At 40.1% G+C, this 19847-nt stretch overlaps 1 protein-coding gene across 1 annotated transcript in view; it reads right to left on the minus strand.

The window, feature by feature from the left end:
* GCLC (glutamate-cysteine ligase catalytic subunit) overlaps window positions 1–19847 on the minus strand; it is a 37019-nt gene that overhangs the window by 13064 nt on the left and 4108 nt on the right. Inside the window, exons 2-6 of the mRNA XM_036380364.2 lie at window positions 9630–9742; window positions 8663–8845; window positions 6006–6119; window positions 5210–5268; window positions 4982–5118 (exon numbers count right to left, since the gene is read on the minus strand). Of these exons, the coding sequence (XP_036236257.1) occupies window positions 4982–5118; window positions 5210–5268; window positions 6006–6119; window positions 8663–8845; window positions 9630–9742 (606 nt within the window). The remainder of the gene's footprint in view (window positions 1–4981; window positions 5119–5209; window positions 5269–6005; window positions 6120–8662; window positions 8846–9629; window positions 9743–19847) is intronic.

Consider the following 19847-nt stretch of genomic DNA (forward strand, 5'->3'; position numbering starts at 1 on the left):
AGGCCACTGGAATAGGTAACTCCTTTGTAATATTTTTGTGAAATTTACTCAGAGCACATCAAACAAAAGACACATTTCTAGTAGCAGACCTTACCTGCTAAACTTTGTAAACCAACACTTTATGAATTTAAAAATGATTGATCAGTCTCAAAACTCCCTTTGTCTGAGCAGTTTATGTATTCACAGATCAGAAGAAAGCAGATGGGAATGTACACCTGTACCGCTATCATAACATTATACAAGAGGCTTCAGCTCTAAATCAACACCTCTGTTTGCTATCCTGAAGAATTCCAGTTGTACACAGGCTTTCCTCTTCCAAGGATAGTAATTAGAGTGACACACAAAACATGAATTTTCTTCTCAGCTTGCCACTAAACCAAACAGCACCTCAAGTAAGACTAAAAAATAACCCAACCAACAAATCCCTCCAAAACTCCTGAGTTCACTGGTGCCTCAGTGATGCATTTTTTGGGGGATGTTGATGATGGTGGTATAGGGGAAATACGGGATTTGTTTGTGTTTGTCTTTTTAAATCTTCATCCAATATTCATTAAAATATCCCAAATTAGAAAACAGCTGTGCTGTGGAGAAAATATTCCTTCTGTGTCTATCCTCCAAGTGGCTTGTTTTTTTTCAGAAAAAAACCAAGCAAACAAACAAAAACGCAGGTGGTTAAAAGACAAGATTAAGTATTATCTTGCAGAAAAGCAGCTAAGCATGATTTCTCATCATTAATTTTGGCCATTCAGCACCAGGGAGCCAGCCTTGAAGTGGGGGTGGGTTGACAGGACACCTACACTCTTTCCCCAGACAATGATATCTGCCTCCCCTTTCCTTTTTTTGCTTATTTCAAACCACATTAAATCTGAGATTCAACATGGTTTCTAGGCCAGTTGTCCCATTAGGGAGGAAAAGGGCATGGCTGTCTTCTCCAGAAGGGCTACATGCACTGCCAGTGCATGCCCAAGCTCATCAGGACATTATTTTTACCTCTGGAAATGCATCAAACCAAGTTGTAGCTTGGTATGCACTACAAAAAAAAAGGAAGAAAAACCAAACCAACAGACCACCCCCCAAACATGAAAGGAAGTATATATACTACAAACTACCTTACAAAAATAGGTGGGCAATACATGCTTTCTTCTAGTCAGTCAGTTATCAGGAATTATCAGTTGATACAGAAGCAGCTGTCAGCCTTTTCATTCCCCCTTTGATGATAACAGGACCACCAAATTTGAATCTGGCCACTTATTACCAGAATGTAATAATAAAATGTAGCAGTATGCAATAGTAAAATAGTACTTCTTTAATAATGTTTTTAAAGTTCATACAATGACTGAATAAGGCTGGATTTCTTTTATTAGTCTTAAATAAGAGAGATGGTATAAAACAAACCATGGCAAACTAACACCTTGTAAAACTACACAGTATTATGTACACTTTACTATCTCATCAGATTCACCCTAATTTGCCCTATTGACAAGAAACCATATGTAGCACCTGTCAAGAACTTTTATTTGTACAGCTTTTGTAGTTTCTCAAAGGGAGTGCTTTTTATAAGGTTTTGTGTCCTTGCTATGAAACAAGAAGAGCCTAGAGAATTTTCTTTAATCCTATAGAGTTAACACCAGCCTCTTCCTAGCTCTGCTTCCAAGCCTGTGGTGGCAACAGGCACATTTTATCAAGAGTCAAATACACCATGGTTACCTAAGGTGTTAGTGCCCAGCATCAGAGAAACATTTAAAGCAAACAGAAAAGGAAAAGGATTAAAGCACTCAATATTCAGCACCTAGATTTAAAGGGAAGATACTGTAAGACAGGAATATCTCAGGCAAATTACTAAAAAACATAAAAAGTGGGCATGTTCAAATGAGAGAAAACAGAATCAAAAACATCTTCCAGCACACAGTCAGAGAACATGGATTTGGTAGATTTGTGGTACAAGCAGTGAGAAGACAACTCCTTTGCAGATAGCTAAAAACATTTAAGAATGAGAAACTTTATATAGGAGTTCATGACGTTTGTAAATGAAATAAAATTATACAAAGCAGAAAGCTACTTATTTTAAAAAATATTCCCACAACCTCTTGCCACTCCCTGCTTTTGCTGTTCTAAGGGTGCAGAAGAAGGAAAACACCCAAATGAGTAACTAAAAAACCTCTCCCATTCCTACACGATAGCTCAGTTTCCATCTCCACAGTGTCCTTTGGTCATGCCTAAAAGATGAGCAGAGTAGAGGATGGCCTTTCACACTCAAAAAGTGCTGGAGTTTCAGGAGCAGGTGCTTGATCAAACGAAGCTTGACCAGTTCAAGAAACTCTCTTAGCATGTCATCCAGTTATGTTTGAATATTAACAGAAAAAAACCCCATAGAGCAAGTGAATAAACCTGGTGTATTGGACTGACCCTGGCTGGATGCCAGATATCTACCAAAGCCATTTAATCACTCCCCTCTTTTGCTGGACAGGGAAGAGAAAACGTAACAGAAGGTTAAGGATCAAGGTAATGCCAGGGAGAGAACACAGAATAAATTAGATTGGCAAAGACCTCTGAGATCCCTGAGTCCAGCCTATGACTGAACACCACCTGGCCAACTAGACCATGGCACTGAGTGCACATCCAGTATTTCCTTAAACACCTCTGGGTACAGTGACTCCACCACCTCCCTGGGCAGCCCATTCCAATATCTAATCACCCCTTCTGTGAAGAATTTCTTCCTGATATCCAACTTGAACCTCCCTAGGTACAGCTTGAAGCCATTTCCTCTTGTGCTGTTGCCAGTTGCTTGAGAGAAAAGGCTGACCCCAACCTGGCTACAGTCTCCTTTCTGGCACTTGTAGACAGTGGTAAGGTCTCCCCTGAGCCTCCTTTTCTCCAGGCTAAACACCCCCAGCTCCCTCAGCTGCTCCTCACAGCCCTTGTGCTCCAGACCCTTCACTAGCTCCACTGCCCTTCCCTGGACTCACTCCAGCCCCTCAATGTCTTTCTCACAGTGAGGGGCCCAGAACTGGACCCAGCACTGGAGGTGTGGCCCCAGCAGTGCTGAGTACAGGGGGACAATCCCTGCCCTGCTCCTGCTGGCCACACTATTGCTGATAGAGGCCAGGACGTATGAGCCTTCCTGGCCACCTGGGCACACACTGACTCATGATCAGCTGGATGTCAACCAGCACCCCCAGGTCCTCTTCCATCAGGCAGCTTTCCAGCCAGTCTGTCCCCAGCTTGCAGCTCTGCATGGACTTGTGGTGACCAAAGTGCAGGACCCAGCACTTTCTCTTACTGAACCACCTACAACTGGCCTTGTCCCATTGATCCACCCTGTCCAGGTCCCTCTGCAGAGCCTTCCTACCCTTGAGCAGATCAACACCGACCCAACTTGGTTTGGTGGAGATCACTCACCATTTACTGTCACAGGAAAAACAGGCCTAACTTGGGGAAATTAACTGAATTTATAACAAGTCAAATCAGAGTAGAACAATCAGAAATATAAAGTAAATCTTAAAATGCACTTCACTCCCAAATTCTCTACTTTCTCCCCTCCCAGCAGTGCAGAGAACGAGGAATGAGGGCTGTGGTCAGTTTGCCCCACATTGTCTCTCCTGCTCCTTTCCCCTCACACTCTTGCTTCAGTGTGGGGTCCTTTCCCTGGGACAGTCCTCCAATGAACATGTTCACTGCTCCAACATGAGTCTTTGTCCTGGCATTAGCTGGGATAATTACTTTTGTTCCTAGTGGCTGGGTACAGTTCTGTGTTTTAGATTCAGTATGGGAATATGTTGATGTTTTAGTTCTTGCTGAGGAGGACTTATTCTAACTTAAGGACTTCTCAGTTTCCCATGCTCTGCCAGTGAGCAGCTGCACAAGAAGCCAAGAAGGAGCACACCTGGGACGTGAAATGGCCCAAGGGATATCCCATCCCATACCATATGGCATCATGCTCAAGACATAAACTGGGGGAGTTGGCAGGGAGGGGCCAATTGCTGCTTGGGGACAGGCTGAGCATTTGTCAGCAGGTTGTGAGCAACTGTTCTGCTGAGCACCACTTTCTTCTCAAGTTTTATTCCCTCCCCTCTTATTTTCATCACTATTGTTATTATTTTTTATTTTATTTCAATTATTAAGCTGGTTTTATCTCAACCCACAAGTCCCTTTTTCTGATTTGCCCCTCATCCCACCAGGGCCAAGGGGGTATATGTGTGTATGGAGGGAGCAATGGCATGGTACTTATTTGCTGTCTGGGTTTAAAGCACAACAGCCCTTCTCATGGGCTACACTTAATTAACTGCTCAAGCATGAGTTCCTTCCACAGGGTTCAGTCTTTCAGGAACTAAGTGCTCCAGCACAGGTACTCCATGGGGTGACAGGTCCTGCCTCCTCATGCATCCACCTGTTTTGGTGTGGGGTCCTCCAGGGCCTGCAGGTGGATCTCTGCTCCAACACCAACCTCCTGCCTTACCATGATCTTCACTGCAGGCTCCAGGGGAATCTCAGCTCTGTCACCTTCAACACCTCCTCTTCCTGCTTCTCCTGGTGCCTGCAGAGCTGTTCCTCCTACATATTCTCATTCCTATCTTCACCTACAGTGTCATTGCACAGTTTTTCCCCTCCTTCTTGCTGTATGTACATCAGAGGTGCTACCACTGTCACTGGTGGGCTCAGCCTTGGCCAATGGTGGGTCTGTCTTGGACCAGCTGGCATTGGTTCTGTTGGATATGGGAAAAGCTTCCTTCTCATGGGAGAAGCACCTTCTCACAGCAGCCACCCCTGCATCCCCTCTGCTAGCAAAACCTGGTTACAAAACCCCAACATTTTTGGATTTTAAAACTAGACATACCACTTGTTCTTTTATCTCCCTTTTTGCCAGACTGATGTACAATGCATCAGTTGAAGAAAGTGAAAGTAGACATAGGACAAATCTTAAAAAGGGAAGTGTTGAGAGAAGACAATGTGTAGTAACATCTTGAAAGCAGATGCACTTTACCTGGAGGCAGCAGTTTCCCATTCCAAAACCCATAGCATCCATATATATGTAGTCTGGCTTAGCTGCCTTTGCTGCTTCTCCATCATCATTAGGAAATGTTTCAATGAAAGGTGATGGCGTGTTCTTATCTTTAAATACTGTGTGGAAAATACAGGCACTCAGTAACTCAGAGCATGAGACTAAACAATCACTTTGAAAAAGAACAAAGGTGAGACTGAATTTACTCACTTGGTACATTTATCACAACTTTCTCTCCTCTTCGGTGTCGAATGTTTCTGGTCAGTGTACTACAACAAAAGAAAAAGTTTTTTGAATGATATGAAATTTTCTCTTTATGGAAATATTTTGGGACCTACTTTCTAAATAATTTTTAGGGTTTCAGAATGTCAAATTTCTATTTATTTTGAGCACTCTCCTTCAGGATGCTTCTTTTCCTAGTTTTAAGATAGACTGTAAAAGATACAACCCCGAATTTTTCTTCAGTAAAGTCAGTCTTATTTTGATGGACTTAACAGTAGTATACTAAAAAAAACAGTAAAAGGCTACAGACCTGAAGAAGACAAGGCCAAGTTAAAAGGTATGCTCAGTTTTAAAACAATGATTTTTATTGGCCAAAGTCTCATTTTACAGTGAGAAGTACATTTCACAGTAACTAGGGCAAGCCACTGGTTCAGAGATGTCAGTGTGACATAACTTAGGGAGAGCTGGATTAACCATGATGGAAGCATTTAGGCACAGGACTTCAAACTGGAAACAATTTTGCAGTAGCAAAATCAACACTTTTTGCCCCATAACAGTGTGAACTATTATATAAAGTTCCTCTAGCTTAACAACTAATTTTCTTAAGACACTTTGAAAAGAAACTACATGTCATCAGAACCACTTCTATTCAAGTCCTTCTGATATCTGCAGCAACCAGCTACAGTGTTCTCTATTCCAGTAATGTAAAGAATTTGCAGATATGTCTATGATATTTAGGTAGAGACAAAATATTTGATTTCTCAAATTTTCCAAATATTCTTACCTAAATCTAGGATGTTTATTGATGGCTTCATCTGGAAAAAAGAGTGATTTTGAAGCTCCTCCTTCTACTGGTGTTGGCATATAATCTGGCAGTGTAAACCCAGGACAGCCTAACCTATGTAACACAACAATGAGATCCAAGCTGTAATGAAAACAGACTGTGATTTTAGAATGGTCAGATAATCAGAGATTAGGATTCTAGTAGACAGCCAGCCAACAACCACCTTCCACAGTAGTTAACACAGCCTTTTTTTAAAAGAAACCCCACTAGTCTATCATTAGACAGGAAACAAGGACATTTTCAGTTGTTGAAGCAGGAAACTTCAGTACTATGTGGGGTACACACATATTTTAGTGTGTTAGTGCTTGTTATTAATACTGACATGTAGCTGCATTCCGTGCTTCAAAGTTTATCTTGAGGACACAGGTTGACTGCCAAAGACAATTACCCAGCCCTACTCATAACCATCTACCTTTTTAAAAGATATGCTTAACCAACTCTGTAAGAATTAGAGGTAGTTTCAAGTGGTACACATGTCCTAAGTCTTATAACACTTCTAGAACGCTGAAAACCCCTAAGAGACGAAAGTCATAAAGCAAAGAAAAATTGCAGCTATTAAGTCTAAAATGCTGACAGATATGCAAGCTAATCAGAATACACCCCTCCCCTTTGGGAAACTCCATTTTAAGTTTCAGAGTCACCTGAAACAAGAATAAGCTCTCAAAAGAATATCTGACAAGGCTGAGGTAAAGTAGCAGATTAGTTTCTCCATGTTGAACAGTAAAAAGGGCAAAGATTGTGTTGAAAGGCTCTAGTATTTGGATAGTTTAAAAAAGTTAGCTGATAAAATTACAAACTACTCAAAATATCAGGAAACACACTTCTGAGATTATTATTTATGTTCAATATTGTTTCTTCTTCCTGGTTTCAGTAAGTTGTCCTACAACTTGTAAAGCCAGCTTCATCACCTACCTAAGTGCTACACTGTAAACTGCATCCCTCCAGTCCCCAAGAAAGAAAACAGCTTTCTGGCCCAGCAGTGGCAGCTCACAAATTTAGGAACTAGGGACACCTATTTAGTATCTACGCTATAATTTTTTAATATTTAAGCATTTTCAAACAGTTCACTTTTAAATGAATTATTTTGATTTGAATAAGCTTACTTCTTTACCTTTCTTCTGTCAGCACTCTTACAAGTTTTTTTGTCTTTTCAGTTGCACAGATTTTAATATATACATGTGTACATGCCCAGATGCACACAGGCATACATACATGTTATTGTAGAGACAATGTGGCAAAAAACTTCAACCCTATGAAACCTCAGAAATACATGTTAGCAAGACTTCAGTCAAACCAACAAGGACTTGAATGGGAAGACAGCAAAAGGCAGAAATAATAAACTAAATTAGGCTAGCCTAGGGAGAGCAATCTCTGAGGGATGAAAGTATGTTTGGAATGACCCGTAAGTCATAAACAAACTACATTTTATTACTTACTGGCTTTCACTGAAGTCCAAAGTACTGCTCCTACAGTGATGTAAAAAGTATTTATCTGTATCTACAAAGGGATTAACAACTCCTCTCCCTGTATTCCCGCATGACTGGGTCCAAAATTTATTAGATGACATAATGTACCTGTAAGGTTGCAGGGAAACCTGCAACTACTGATAACTACTTAGCCACTGGAATTTAAATAAACTTTTATTACATCTAGTATAACTCTAATAAAGTGAAAGTAAATTTTGTCAAAGAATGTTCTTAAAACAGCATTTGTGGGGCATTATGCAGATATTTTGGCACCACTGCTGCAAAGGCATATTTTGTATTGTTCCTCCTCTCAGCAAGAATTTTGGGCTATTGCATTCTGTATTACACAAGAAACTAGTCAGTAAGGCCAGCTGCTTCTCTCCTACTTCAGAGCAACTTTTATACCATTATAACCATAACTATCTTCATTCACTTCACTGAGCAGGCTAGTTAGAACAAATGTAATAAATCTCTGCCTAGAATTGTATTTCAATAGAATGTCACAAAATACAGTTTCTCCTAGATAATGAAGTTCATTCTAAACTTAATTTCTTCAAGAACTCTTTACAACAATAAAGAGGATGAAATCTATCCTTTGTAAGGGTATTATTAACCCAGGAGAGATGCTCTCCTTTCTGGATTCAGTAAGTATTGTATAATAGAAGTACTAAGTCCAGGTGCCCTAAACTACCAGACGCTTGCATGTACTTTAGTGAAAAAATAGTATTAAAATTGATCATGTTGGCCACGTTTTGCAAAACTGCTACTCATAAAGAACACAGTTTGTAAAACAGGTAAAGATAAACCTTTTCTATATAATTTTCTCTATCAACTCAAGGTGGTAGACTACTCTTTACTTAGAGGTAACACTTTATGTTACAAATATTCTGTATTCTCTCCTAATACAAAATCATCACAGGTTAGAAGCAACCTAAAAATTTAAAAGATGCTTATTTGCTTGTCTCATTGCAATAAAAATTTTAGGAAACATGACTGGAACATAAAAGCCAAAATACTTTAATCAAATAATGTTTTTCTGTATTGATTGAACAGTTTAACTATATGCAATAAGGAGAAAAAGTGTATAAGGAGACCAGGGAACATGGCATTACACTTCAACAACCATGTCACCTTGGAAATGATGTCACTGTACAAACAGCCTCATTTTCTTTGAGTACAGAAGCAGCCTCTTGCCGTCTTTTCCTCATGTTGTCTTGCACAGTGTTGAATTCAGACATGGTTCCCCCATATGGCTGTCCAGGTGTTCCTTCAATCATGTAACTTCCATATTCTGGTCTCCAGAGTGTTGGGTGACTGTAATGAAAGAAGAGCCACTGATGAATTATTTGTGAGAATTTCAGAAATTAATACCACTTGCCAGAAAAATCTCCTAGTATTTGACAGAGGAACACAACGTATCTTCCAATGCACCTCACCTTCAGGAAGTGGTGAAAAGAAAGCAAGGTGCAGTTTGGCAGTAATAGTGTCGCTGTGTAGTACAATACCCAGGATTTGCCTACACCAAATTGCAGTCACCCTTAGCATCTGTCTCAAGCTTTGTTTCTTGGGGTTTTAACCAGAACCAGAAAATACAGATCACTGCTGCTTTTCCACAGGAGAGGATAGGGAAAAACTTCCCTGCCATTCTTACATCTACACTTCTAGTTCTTCCAAAAATGGGAGAGTGGTCCTACAGACAACAGCCTTCCCCTATACAGCCCTCACTTGCTCCTCTAGCCAAGAGATACAGGAGCAAGTACACATGCACATGTACTTTATGGGACATGGATTACTGCATGCACACAGACACAAAATCAGAGCAAGACAAAACAAGTACCCAAATTGCAACTTCCGTGGGTTCACCATTACATTCTCCTTTATCTCAAAGCATAATAATTTCAAAGCAAAAGTGCATGGACTGCCTGCAAGTGTGCTCAAAAGCTTTCACTTCCTGACCCCCAGATTTATCTGAAAATATCAGTATCTGTGGTTTACAGTTTTACCAATAGCAGACTTGCATGTGAAGCCAGGTTAACAAAATTCTGCACAGCATCATAACAGGAGGGTTAAAAAAAAAAATCTGGAAACAGCTACTCACTTGGGGTTTACCTTCTCCCCCTTGTCTTGCAGTGTTTGAAGAACTTCTTCACCACAGAGTAACAAACGCACTTTCTTATTTTCATGGTCAAATTTTACCAACATATATTCCACCTTGTAAATAATAAAATCAAAACAAACAATTAAAAGTAAGGTTTTTTTCAGGCACAAAAAGATTGGCATGCAATTTTAAGCATCAAGTGAAATAAAAAGATATGTTTCACACTGAACTTAATGAAGGTTCAAAAACATTACTAACTACAAATGCAGTAAGCAGTACTGGCAAAGATGGCTGCAGGCTTATTTCATCTTGAATAAAGACTTGAAATTCCTTGAAATTTCTTTCCTTCCGTTTCTAACTGGAGACACTTCACCAAAACCATCCTGAATTTGTACCTGCCTCCACATTATTTCTAGACAGAATTAAATTCTAGAATTATTCAGAATTATTTCAGAATATTCAGAATTATTTCTAGAAGGAATTAAAACTCCATGCAAGCTATATACAACCCACAAACATTTCACTGTCATCCCATCAGTTACAGTCTCTGCTGCTGACAAAAAAAACCCAAACAAGCAAAAAACCCCAAAGTTATTCTACAAGACATCCATTTACACACATCACTTGTTGGAGCTATTAAAGACTAGCACTGTGTCCCATTTGCACCACAGAAAGCCCACAGCTGCTGGTGACAGCATCAGTCCTGTCATTATGACACTCCAGCTCTTGGCACAGCACAGTGGTTTTCACCCCTGCTTGATTCAGCTTTGCTGCCACATTTTCTTCTCCTCCTGCCCAGCAGTGTACCTTGCCCCAGAGCTCCAAGCTGCAACCCACGCGAGATGCAATAAGCCACTTGTGACAGCACTGCTGCATCCCAGCACTAGAGAATATGTTCCCCTAATAGACATTATCTGAAAGCAGCCAAACCTGGAACACCCCATCTCAAGCTTCCTGATCTCCATGCACACTTGCTGTTAAAGCTCCCATAAAGACTTTTAGAATGCTACCAGCTCAGCAACCTAACAGCTGCTTGGACCTTGTAGCCCTTCAATATTTATGGAGACACTCTATTTGCTAGCACCTCTAGGTCAGAGGATCCTTGGCAATGTTCTGGAAAGTGTAAAAGACAAACCAGCCCCCAGCTGTGATGTGTTGCCTACCATGTAAAAACAGAAGTCAACACATGGAAAAGCAATACCAGGGCACTGGTAATGCTTTCAGGGCTTTCTAACCCCAGCTGGACCAGTGGTGACAGGCAGTGCCTTTTGTTGAAGGCTCTCGAACCACTGCCTCCAAGACTTACAGAAATCATCTAATTCAAATATCGACTTAGAGTGAAAAATTCAGACTGCAATTTCACTGCTACAACTGTCAGAGGCGCCCTGCGCTCCTCAGTTTCATTTTCCAACGCTGTCTAGAGCCACATCCCTCGGTATTTAACAAACGTGACTGCTCCAGTCCCAGGAGCTCAGACTCACATAAGATGCTCATGCGTTAAAGTTGCAGCATACCAACTCACGGCAATTTCTATTTTGTACAGAAGTCTGATGAAAATAGGAGAGCAGCTTGCCAAAAGACAGGGAACTTGTGCCATGTTTTACAGCACACTCTAAGTAGATTCGTGGTTTTCATGTTCTTTGTTTGCTTCAGTGTCCGTGGAAGAGTGATTGCTTACTACTGTGACAAAAAATATAATCCTTGTTTGGGATTTGTGATTAAATCACAAGCAGTATTATCCAAGAGTGTTTTAATTCTACAGAATCTGATCAGAGGCAAAATCTGGAGGGACTCACCCACCAATTATACACATTTGCTGTGTGTTTCCTAAGATCAAATTTTAATCTCCTAGAGAAAAAAAAAAATTCTGGTTTCTGTGCAGATTGCACTTTCTTGCATGGTATATTTTGTCAATTGTGTGTATTATGCCACAATAATCTACTTGACATTACTACAGATTGTAGTCAATCAGAACACAGTTGAGCACTGATTTAATTATTGACCAGCACCAGTCTCTCCAGTGTCACTTGACCTTGAATATAGGAAAGAAACAGGGACTTCCAGTTTCTTACTACATTCAACATCATCTCCTGCTTTGTTAAAGTATCATTCTCACTAGGAGCTGGCCTAATCTAGAGAGGGTATGTGAGTCCACAAGTCTGAGTCATTCAGATGGACACAGAATGAGCATCAAGTTCGCCACATCCCTGGCCTCCCCCATATTGCCTGTGGGAGTGGGTAGCAGAAGGGAGAGCACAGGAACTGCAGCTGCTGTTGAGAGACCCAAAGTTGAACATTTGTCCACCTTTACATGAGTATGCTACTGTGATTAGCCTCCTGTCCTAGAAATCCCTCTCCAAATGTGGCTGTAATGAGCTGGTGGGGAGAACACTGAATTTCTCTATAAACCAAATTGCAAGTTAAAAAAAAATAAAATTCAAAATTGTAAAGAAACACTAAGTCAAGAAGGCAAACCCCAGAAAATCAAAGTGTTTCATATTTCAAGTACAGTAGTGCATATATTGCATTTATGCATCTAGCTTTAGAAACAACTATTACTTTTGCCTCCAGAAACACTGACTAAATCTTCAAAGCTGTCTTAACACACAGATGATCTGCCATTAATTTTAATAAGAAAAGAAAAAACTTCAGATGGCTGCCAACAGTTCCAAGTAACCCACAGAGTGTCTTGACAACAGAGGGACTGACTGAATGGGCATCCTTAAAGAATGGAATTTAGGCTCATCAAAAGATTTAGCCTAAAGCTACAAAGAAAGAAACAAGTTCAGAGTTCATACATTCTTACATTCAACTTCAGGTCATCATTCACAGACTTCTCACATGTTTTTTATCCACAACAAAGTTCAGAGAAACGCAGCCAAGCTGAGACAATCAGCATGCCTGGCAGAGATTCCAGTCCAAAGGCCAAATATGAGGGGCTTCACCCAACATCCATAATTCATTATTTTGCTGAGCTCTTTAGAGTTCACTTTTCTCTATAATTTTAACTAGGCTCCTTAGCAAGAATCAAAATACACATCAGATCAAACTACTGATGCAGATGGCTGACCAGCAGCCTTGCTTAGAGCCAGGAGGACAATACACCCTGTCATGGCCACTCTGGACGCAAGTTTCCAGTCAGTGCTCTCACCGTGCAGCAAACCCCATACACCTCTGTCTTCTGGCTGGCACACACTGCAAGGCTGCTGAGGACAAGATGTGGCATCCCAGCTCCTCCCTGCAGGCAGACAGACAATGCTTTGCACAACCTCAGTGGATGAATCTCTCTGACCACCCCTGCTCTGCCAGGCTCACAGAAGTTCTGTGGTACCTTACCAGGAAAAGGAACAACAGTATGGCCAGCAAGATTGCAAAGCAAAAGCCCAAAGTCCAGCCCCCCACCCTGTTCCGACACAGAGCAAGCTTAAACCAAATTATTGTTCACAGTTAAATGCATTAAAAAAGCAAATATGATCCTAGTTAATGCAAATACTAGGAGTATCAGAACTACTTATGAGCCAACACAAGGAAAAGCTGCTCTTTAGAGGTTTCCTTCCTCTTAATTACTTGCAATGTAACTGCATCTACAGAGTACTTCCATGCCAGCTCTGCTCCCCTCCATTGCTGGATCTTCTCAAGAAACACTATGTTCCATTAGCTTGCTAGCACCCAGAATACTGCTGCTTCACTCACTATGACCTTTTCTCACAGTTGGCTACCAAGACAATTTCAGGCTTTTGAAAATTCTTTGATATCCCCTCTGTAAATACAAGTGAGACCTCGAGGCCTTTCAACTGTGGAGAACCACAACCATTCTCCATTCATTAAGTCAAACAATTGTGCTGGAGGCAAAATGAAAGACGACAGCTCTCTGGAAATGGGTAAGCATGTCTGAAATTGTTTGAATGCCTGAGTTGTTTGACCATAATTACACATATTATTTCTGCACAAGCAATGTTTCTTAAAAGTGAAGGTGTATAAAAACCAAGACATTAGGGGGTAATTCTAAGGCACAAGGAGGACCGAAGTTGTCACCTACGCCGGTGTTGTCCTAAATGTGGGCTTGTTGCCCTGTGTGCACAGCCAATGTACACACCAATATGAGGTAGCTCTATTTAATCACAGACTCTTCGACATCAGAAGAGACCTTAAGGATCAGCAAGTCCAACTGTCAACCCAACACTGCCACTGTGGGCCCTAAATCACTAAACCATACCACCGAGCAAGACCTAGATGCCTCTTCAACATCTCCTCCAGGGATGGTGACTTCATCCCCTCCCTGCATAACCTGTCCCAATGCCTGACCACCCTAATGGTGAAATTTTTTTTCTAATGTCTAATCTGAAACACCCATGTTTCAACTTAAAGCTGAATATTTCTTTATTCTAACTTGTGCAAAGCAAGGAGCTAGGTGATAACCCACAAAAGCTTGCTAGCTCTCCTATCATCAAAGCTTTATATCATTTATACATTTTAGCAAAGAAATCACAGTTCAATGACTACAAGTTACGCATTTCTCTTATTAATTCTACTTTCTGTTGGTTAAATGATTCTCTTGCTTCTCATGCTAATTAGTCTGCATGCTCAGTATGTCTCTTGAGTTGGTGGGTTTCTTAAGTCAGTGGACCACAGAGGTGAGAATCTCTCCCTGTTGGGATTACCTTATACCCAGTTTGAACTGATCTCCACAGTTGCTGAGTTGGCTTTGTTAGTTTACTACTTATCTTGGGAGTTTTGCCAAATGTCCTTGTGGCCTGTAAATTCTGTGTCCTTTGTGCCCACTATCAGTAGTACAACCTTCTCCCCAAGCTTTGCTAACCTCTCTCCCTAGACCTAAGATCACTGAAGCGTGTTAAGCCCTAAATTTTAACACAGCAATTCTACCGACAAGTAATTTATCTTCCTAAGGCAGGAACAGCAACTTATCATCGTCCAAATGCTTGCCTTGGCAGTGGTCTGCTGCCCAATATAAAAACCCACCCTTGCACACTCAATTTAACACCATCATGCTAACTACACAGGGAACAAAACCTGTCTAATAGATGGGAGCAAAGTCTCTTCTGTAGTGTTAAATGTTAAAATCCTTTTAACTTTCAAACTATGTGCCATGAGGAACTTCTGCCTATGAAAACATTAGTAAGCACAAAGTCTGGACCTTAGTTAGCTCAGAAGTAAGGTGCCAAGATTATATAATAGAAGAAAATAGTTTAGAAGAATGATTTGAAGAGAAGTTTTTTTTTTTTAAAGAAAAGCAATGAAAAAAGCACTGCTTCATGTTTTCTGTGTGTGAAAAACAGTACCTGCATTATCCTTGTACCACACTCCTGACCACCCATCTCAAATGTGCATGTCTCATCCCTGAAGTGACCAAGGCCAGTTTGGATGGAGCTTTGAGCAACCTGGTGTAATGGAGGATGTCCTTGCTCAGAGCATGGAGTCTGACAACATTATCTCCAACCAATGATCACCATTGTAAGGCCCCTTACAACACAAACCATTCTGTCTAAATAAATTAGATCATAGGTGATCTAAATAAATCTGATCATAGGTGACTCACTGACCACTCTGTTTCTCAAGGACAATCTCAATGACAGCTTCTTTCTCCCTCCACTGGGCAGCTATTGCCACACATAACTGAAACAATTGTTAGCAGTCCCTCATATGAACCTTCTTTCAGGCCTGGAGCTTTAAGGGAAATTGAAAATTTTTCCTGAACATCCAATGAGGTCTCATGGGTATTGTTTACTGTTAACAAAAGCCACTACCAACATTTAAGTATTTTTGTGCCGTTTGCCTCATATATACCTAATGCCTATTGCCTTATATATGCAGTAGAAAATACCCTTTTCACTAGTTATTAAGCTCACTTATGGAAAAAAAAGTAGTTCTTCCATATCTTTATTCATCAGTTAATGCATCATTAAAATACCATTATCATGAAATGACAGTCTAAAGAAGAACAAAGTTTTAATGATCTGACTGTTCAATAAAGAACCTATGCCACGAGTTTTCAGTGTTAGATGGAAGAAGCAGATTATTTTCTGTAGGTACAAATACTTCTGATGGATGTAAAACACAATACCCAAGGTAGGTTTTTTTGATGTACTCATCTTCTCACCACTGATGTGATAAAGCATGGAGCTACAGAAATAAACAGCTGGTAATGTACCCTTAATGAAAGCTTTTCTATCTTACAATAAGTCTAATGCCCTCAGAAGCAAATTTCAGAGGAAAACAAGTTTGGAAGTGCCACAGAGGCTTGTTACCCTGTTTCTAGCCATCAAGCCCCCACACTGCACACTGGCATGAGGCAAGCATTTCCACACTCATGAGATTACCATGGATGTTCTCTGCCACAGAAATAATTTCAAAAATCTGCAACAGGAGAACCAAGATTAAAATGTAATTCCCAAAATGCTTAATTTTGATCACGCATATTGGAAGTGTCAATAAACAAAACACAACTCGTGTTTTACATTACAGTGACAATAATGAAAAAGTTAAGAACTGCTATCCCACATTATACATTATCATAGACAAAACAAAGAGGATGCAGAGGCTCTCAATCTCAGTCAACACACCCAGCCACAGCTAAGCACTCTTGCCTGTTCCCCTCCATGTGACAACATCAGGGCTGCTGATTTTTTTGTGCATGACACAACGTAACTAGAGGACTTTCTGCACACACCACAAACCAGGAAGCTGGGTTATTGAAAATTAAAATTGAGAAGTTATAACCTTTTGCATGATTTTAAAGAAATAAGATGTGGTGCATTTCAGAAAGAAGTGTCATCTTTGACTTCTGTACTATGTAACACCTGAGGCTAATATTATTAAAAAGACTAGGATCATGTTAACTTTAGATTTCTGCAGCAAAGACAACATTATTTATTCACCAGTGAAACAAAATGCTCCAAGTTTATAATTCACCTTTGGCATAAAAAAGAAAAATAAAAAATCTGAACAACCAAACATGCAACATCAACCATAAAATCTTTCTTGTACTAATCCTTCTGACTCACCCTTTCTCATACTGTTAACTAAAATAAGGCATCTGCATAGCAAGAAGAGATCCTGAGGGAAAATAGGAATTATAATAAAAAACGTCCCATGATAAAACCACAGCAATTCACCTGATATCCACAGAAGGAAATACACTGTGAACAGAATATTTTTTTTATCAGAAATATACAAACAGTAGGCAGTTTAAACTTCTCTTATTAAAATCTGAGATTGGGAAGGAGGAAATCAATGTTTATTATGGGGGCAGGTCAATATTTACTACCAACTGCAGCTTGCTTTGGGAAAAGCACTACTAAAAAAAACTCCTAAAAAAAAGCCCTAAAAATCCCCAACCAACCAAGACCTCGAACCTTCCAAACTGGTTTCCATTGATTACAAATTTAAATTTTCAAAGAGTGTGTCAGTATAAACTACAATGAGTCTTGCACTGTCACATACACAGTGCATCTGGGAGTACAGCTCTCAGGTAGGTCACTGGTGCTGCACTACAGCCTTACATCATACACACACACACATCTTATAACCCAGCCACTGGAAAACCTAAGCAGAGGGAGATGAAGCAAAATTATCAGCCATCATGGGGTTAGCACACTGTGCATGTTTTGAGAGCTAGAGGGTTTAGTTTAGGTTTTCCCTGATGCCAGCATTAAAACCAGGCAGAAAAAGTAGTTTCATGGAAGGCAGTCAGTCGAAGTATCCAGGGAAGGAATAAACATGAAAACTCTTTAAGGGCACCTATCTTGCTCAAGTCAAAATTTAAAGAGTTACATTTCTGTGCATTAGTGTATTCCTTTTAGAGGTTGCATACATACACACTCATGGCTGTCAAGCAGCATAAGCTGATGCACTAAAATCATACCTTCAGACCCAGCCCCAGAAAACGCCACTATCTGAAACAGCAGGTATCCATACAAGAGATGTGAAGGAAGCACTAAGTCTATCTGTAAATAAATAATTCCACTGTCTCCTTATTTAGCCAAATAAAGCTCTGAGAGAAAGGGTAAATAAGCAGACATGTGACAAATAACGAAAACATTCACGAGTGCTGCTTCCCCCCAAGCTGCCAGTGGGTGAGCACATTGATTAAGACAGCTCCATGAGATGTATCTGCACATGTCACATTTGGCAGAGGCCATCATGAGGAAGTTCTGCATTAAAAATCAAAAATGCATTCTGTTAGGAGAATTTCACTGGGGCACAGGGAGACGAAAAGCGTTTGTCTTAAAATGACAAGAATGCAAAAAGAAGACTTCAGGCTGCCATTAGCTTTAATATAGGCACAGGATTACCAAGAAAAGCTTTTAAAAATGTAATTTCTGCACACTGGTATACTGCAGCAGTTTGTACAAAGTGAGAATGTGAGATCATCATAGTACTAATGATGAATCTGTATAATGACTTGGATGAATATTTTTAAAAGACCATATAACACTGACATTCTGGAAAATGCAACAACTATTTTTTGCGATTCTGTTTTATTTATAACACATAAAACAAAGAGCTAGTTAGAAAGTTTCAGATAAACATTAAAGAAACCCCACAACTCGCTATACAATTATCTAAGTGGTTTGGATAGATGGACAAACATCTTGCATCATGTAAAGTTTAAAGAAAGTGTAATAAACTGTCTATTCTTGTTGTTCATGTAAGTCAATGTCTATCTCATCTTCAAAGCTATCATGTAGCATCTTGTTCCACAAGGCATCTAGGCTTTGTAAAATAAGTAATTATCTTAAAAGTACATCTGCTCTTCTGGCCCATTAGGTTAGCCAAGTTTCTTGTAAAATAAGAAATGAACACTACCTTTCTGTACACCATGATGCTCTCTCAACGTTCTCATTCATCAGTTCTGGTCCTTTCTTATCTCTTTTTGAACATTTTTAGGCATGTATATCTGTCTCTCACCAAGCCTCAGTGGTTGTCTTTTTAGCAAAGAGATGATGAAAACTTGCTCTTTGTACATTAGGGATAGTACCTGTACTTATTTTATGCAGCTGGTGAGCTAGATTCACCACTGCTAAAAAATGCCCTAGATTTTGTTCCTGGTTTTAAAAGGGTGACAGGCAAACTGGAGCCTCAAACCAGTGCATCTGAACCCAAATTCATTTCCTTAATATGCAGCAATAATTTTACCAATCTGAAGTTCTGCAGACTGTAATGTAACATCTCCAATCATACCATTTACAGGCTGCTACTGCCCTGGAAACACCCAAAACCATAACAGGCTAGAAACTGTAACTAGACACTAATGCAATAGCTAGTTCCCTGGGAAGAATCACTCAAGAGGAAATACAGCTCTTTTCACAGCCTAGGCTTTCATTAAGAAAAAGGAGAAAGCTTTCAAGAGAGTCATGCATCTTCTAATCAGAAGCAACACCTTTGGGACATTCTGGTAAGAAAACTCTGGCTTCTCCTAGCTCCTGAGAAGGGCTGCTTTGCTTCTTGCATGAGGAAGTGCTGATTAGCACATGTTCATTTTAGTTCTCATTTAACTTATTTACACGGTATAATTCAAAAACTAAAAGATAAGGAGAGAAATTAATTGAGTGTACAGAAGAAAGATCAAAAGAAGCTTAAAGAGGACTGAGAAAGAGGTAAAAGGAAGGAAAGAAAACAAAGAACCAAAACCAAACTAGAATTAATTCAGTACGACTTCAGCTTGCAAGCAGTGCAGTGGTACATTTGTCATGCTGCCTCATACACAGCATTATCAAATCTTTATTTAAAGGCCTCAAATTTTCACTTCAAGTTGCTATTAAGAAAACAACTTTTAAAAAGCTGAATATGCTTACTGTGTGCTAGGTCCCTACACTGATGGGAACAAGACTAATACACAACAAAAGTGTCATTATGTCCAATTTCACTAAGCAAGGCTGAGCAAGTCAGATTCCTACTTCATTCACTTGTACACGTACTTTAAAATAAAACTGTCATGTTTTGCCCATGCTTGCTTTCTAAATCTCTTCCTTCTGAGATCTCCTTCAGGCACGCCTTTCTCAGAATTTTCTTATGCTGAAACAGCTCTTCGTCAGTCTTTACAGACTGTGGCAGACAAGTGTCACATGCACATGTGAATACACATGGATATGTAGTTTGGTGTGAAATGCTGTGACTCTACACTTGTGTGCACGCTGAGCACAAAGGAGCAGCAGTGAGCCCTGCCAAGGGCCAGCCATTCCACTTGCCTGATCCAAG

This window comes from Molothrus ater, chromosome 3, assembly GCF_012460135.2.
Source record: "Molothrus ater isolate BHLD 08-10-18 breed brown headed cowbird chromosome 3, BPBGC_Mater_1.1, whole genome shotgun sequence".
NCBI lineage: Eukaryota > Metazoa > Chordata > Aves > Passeriformes > Icteridae > Molothrus > Molothrus ater.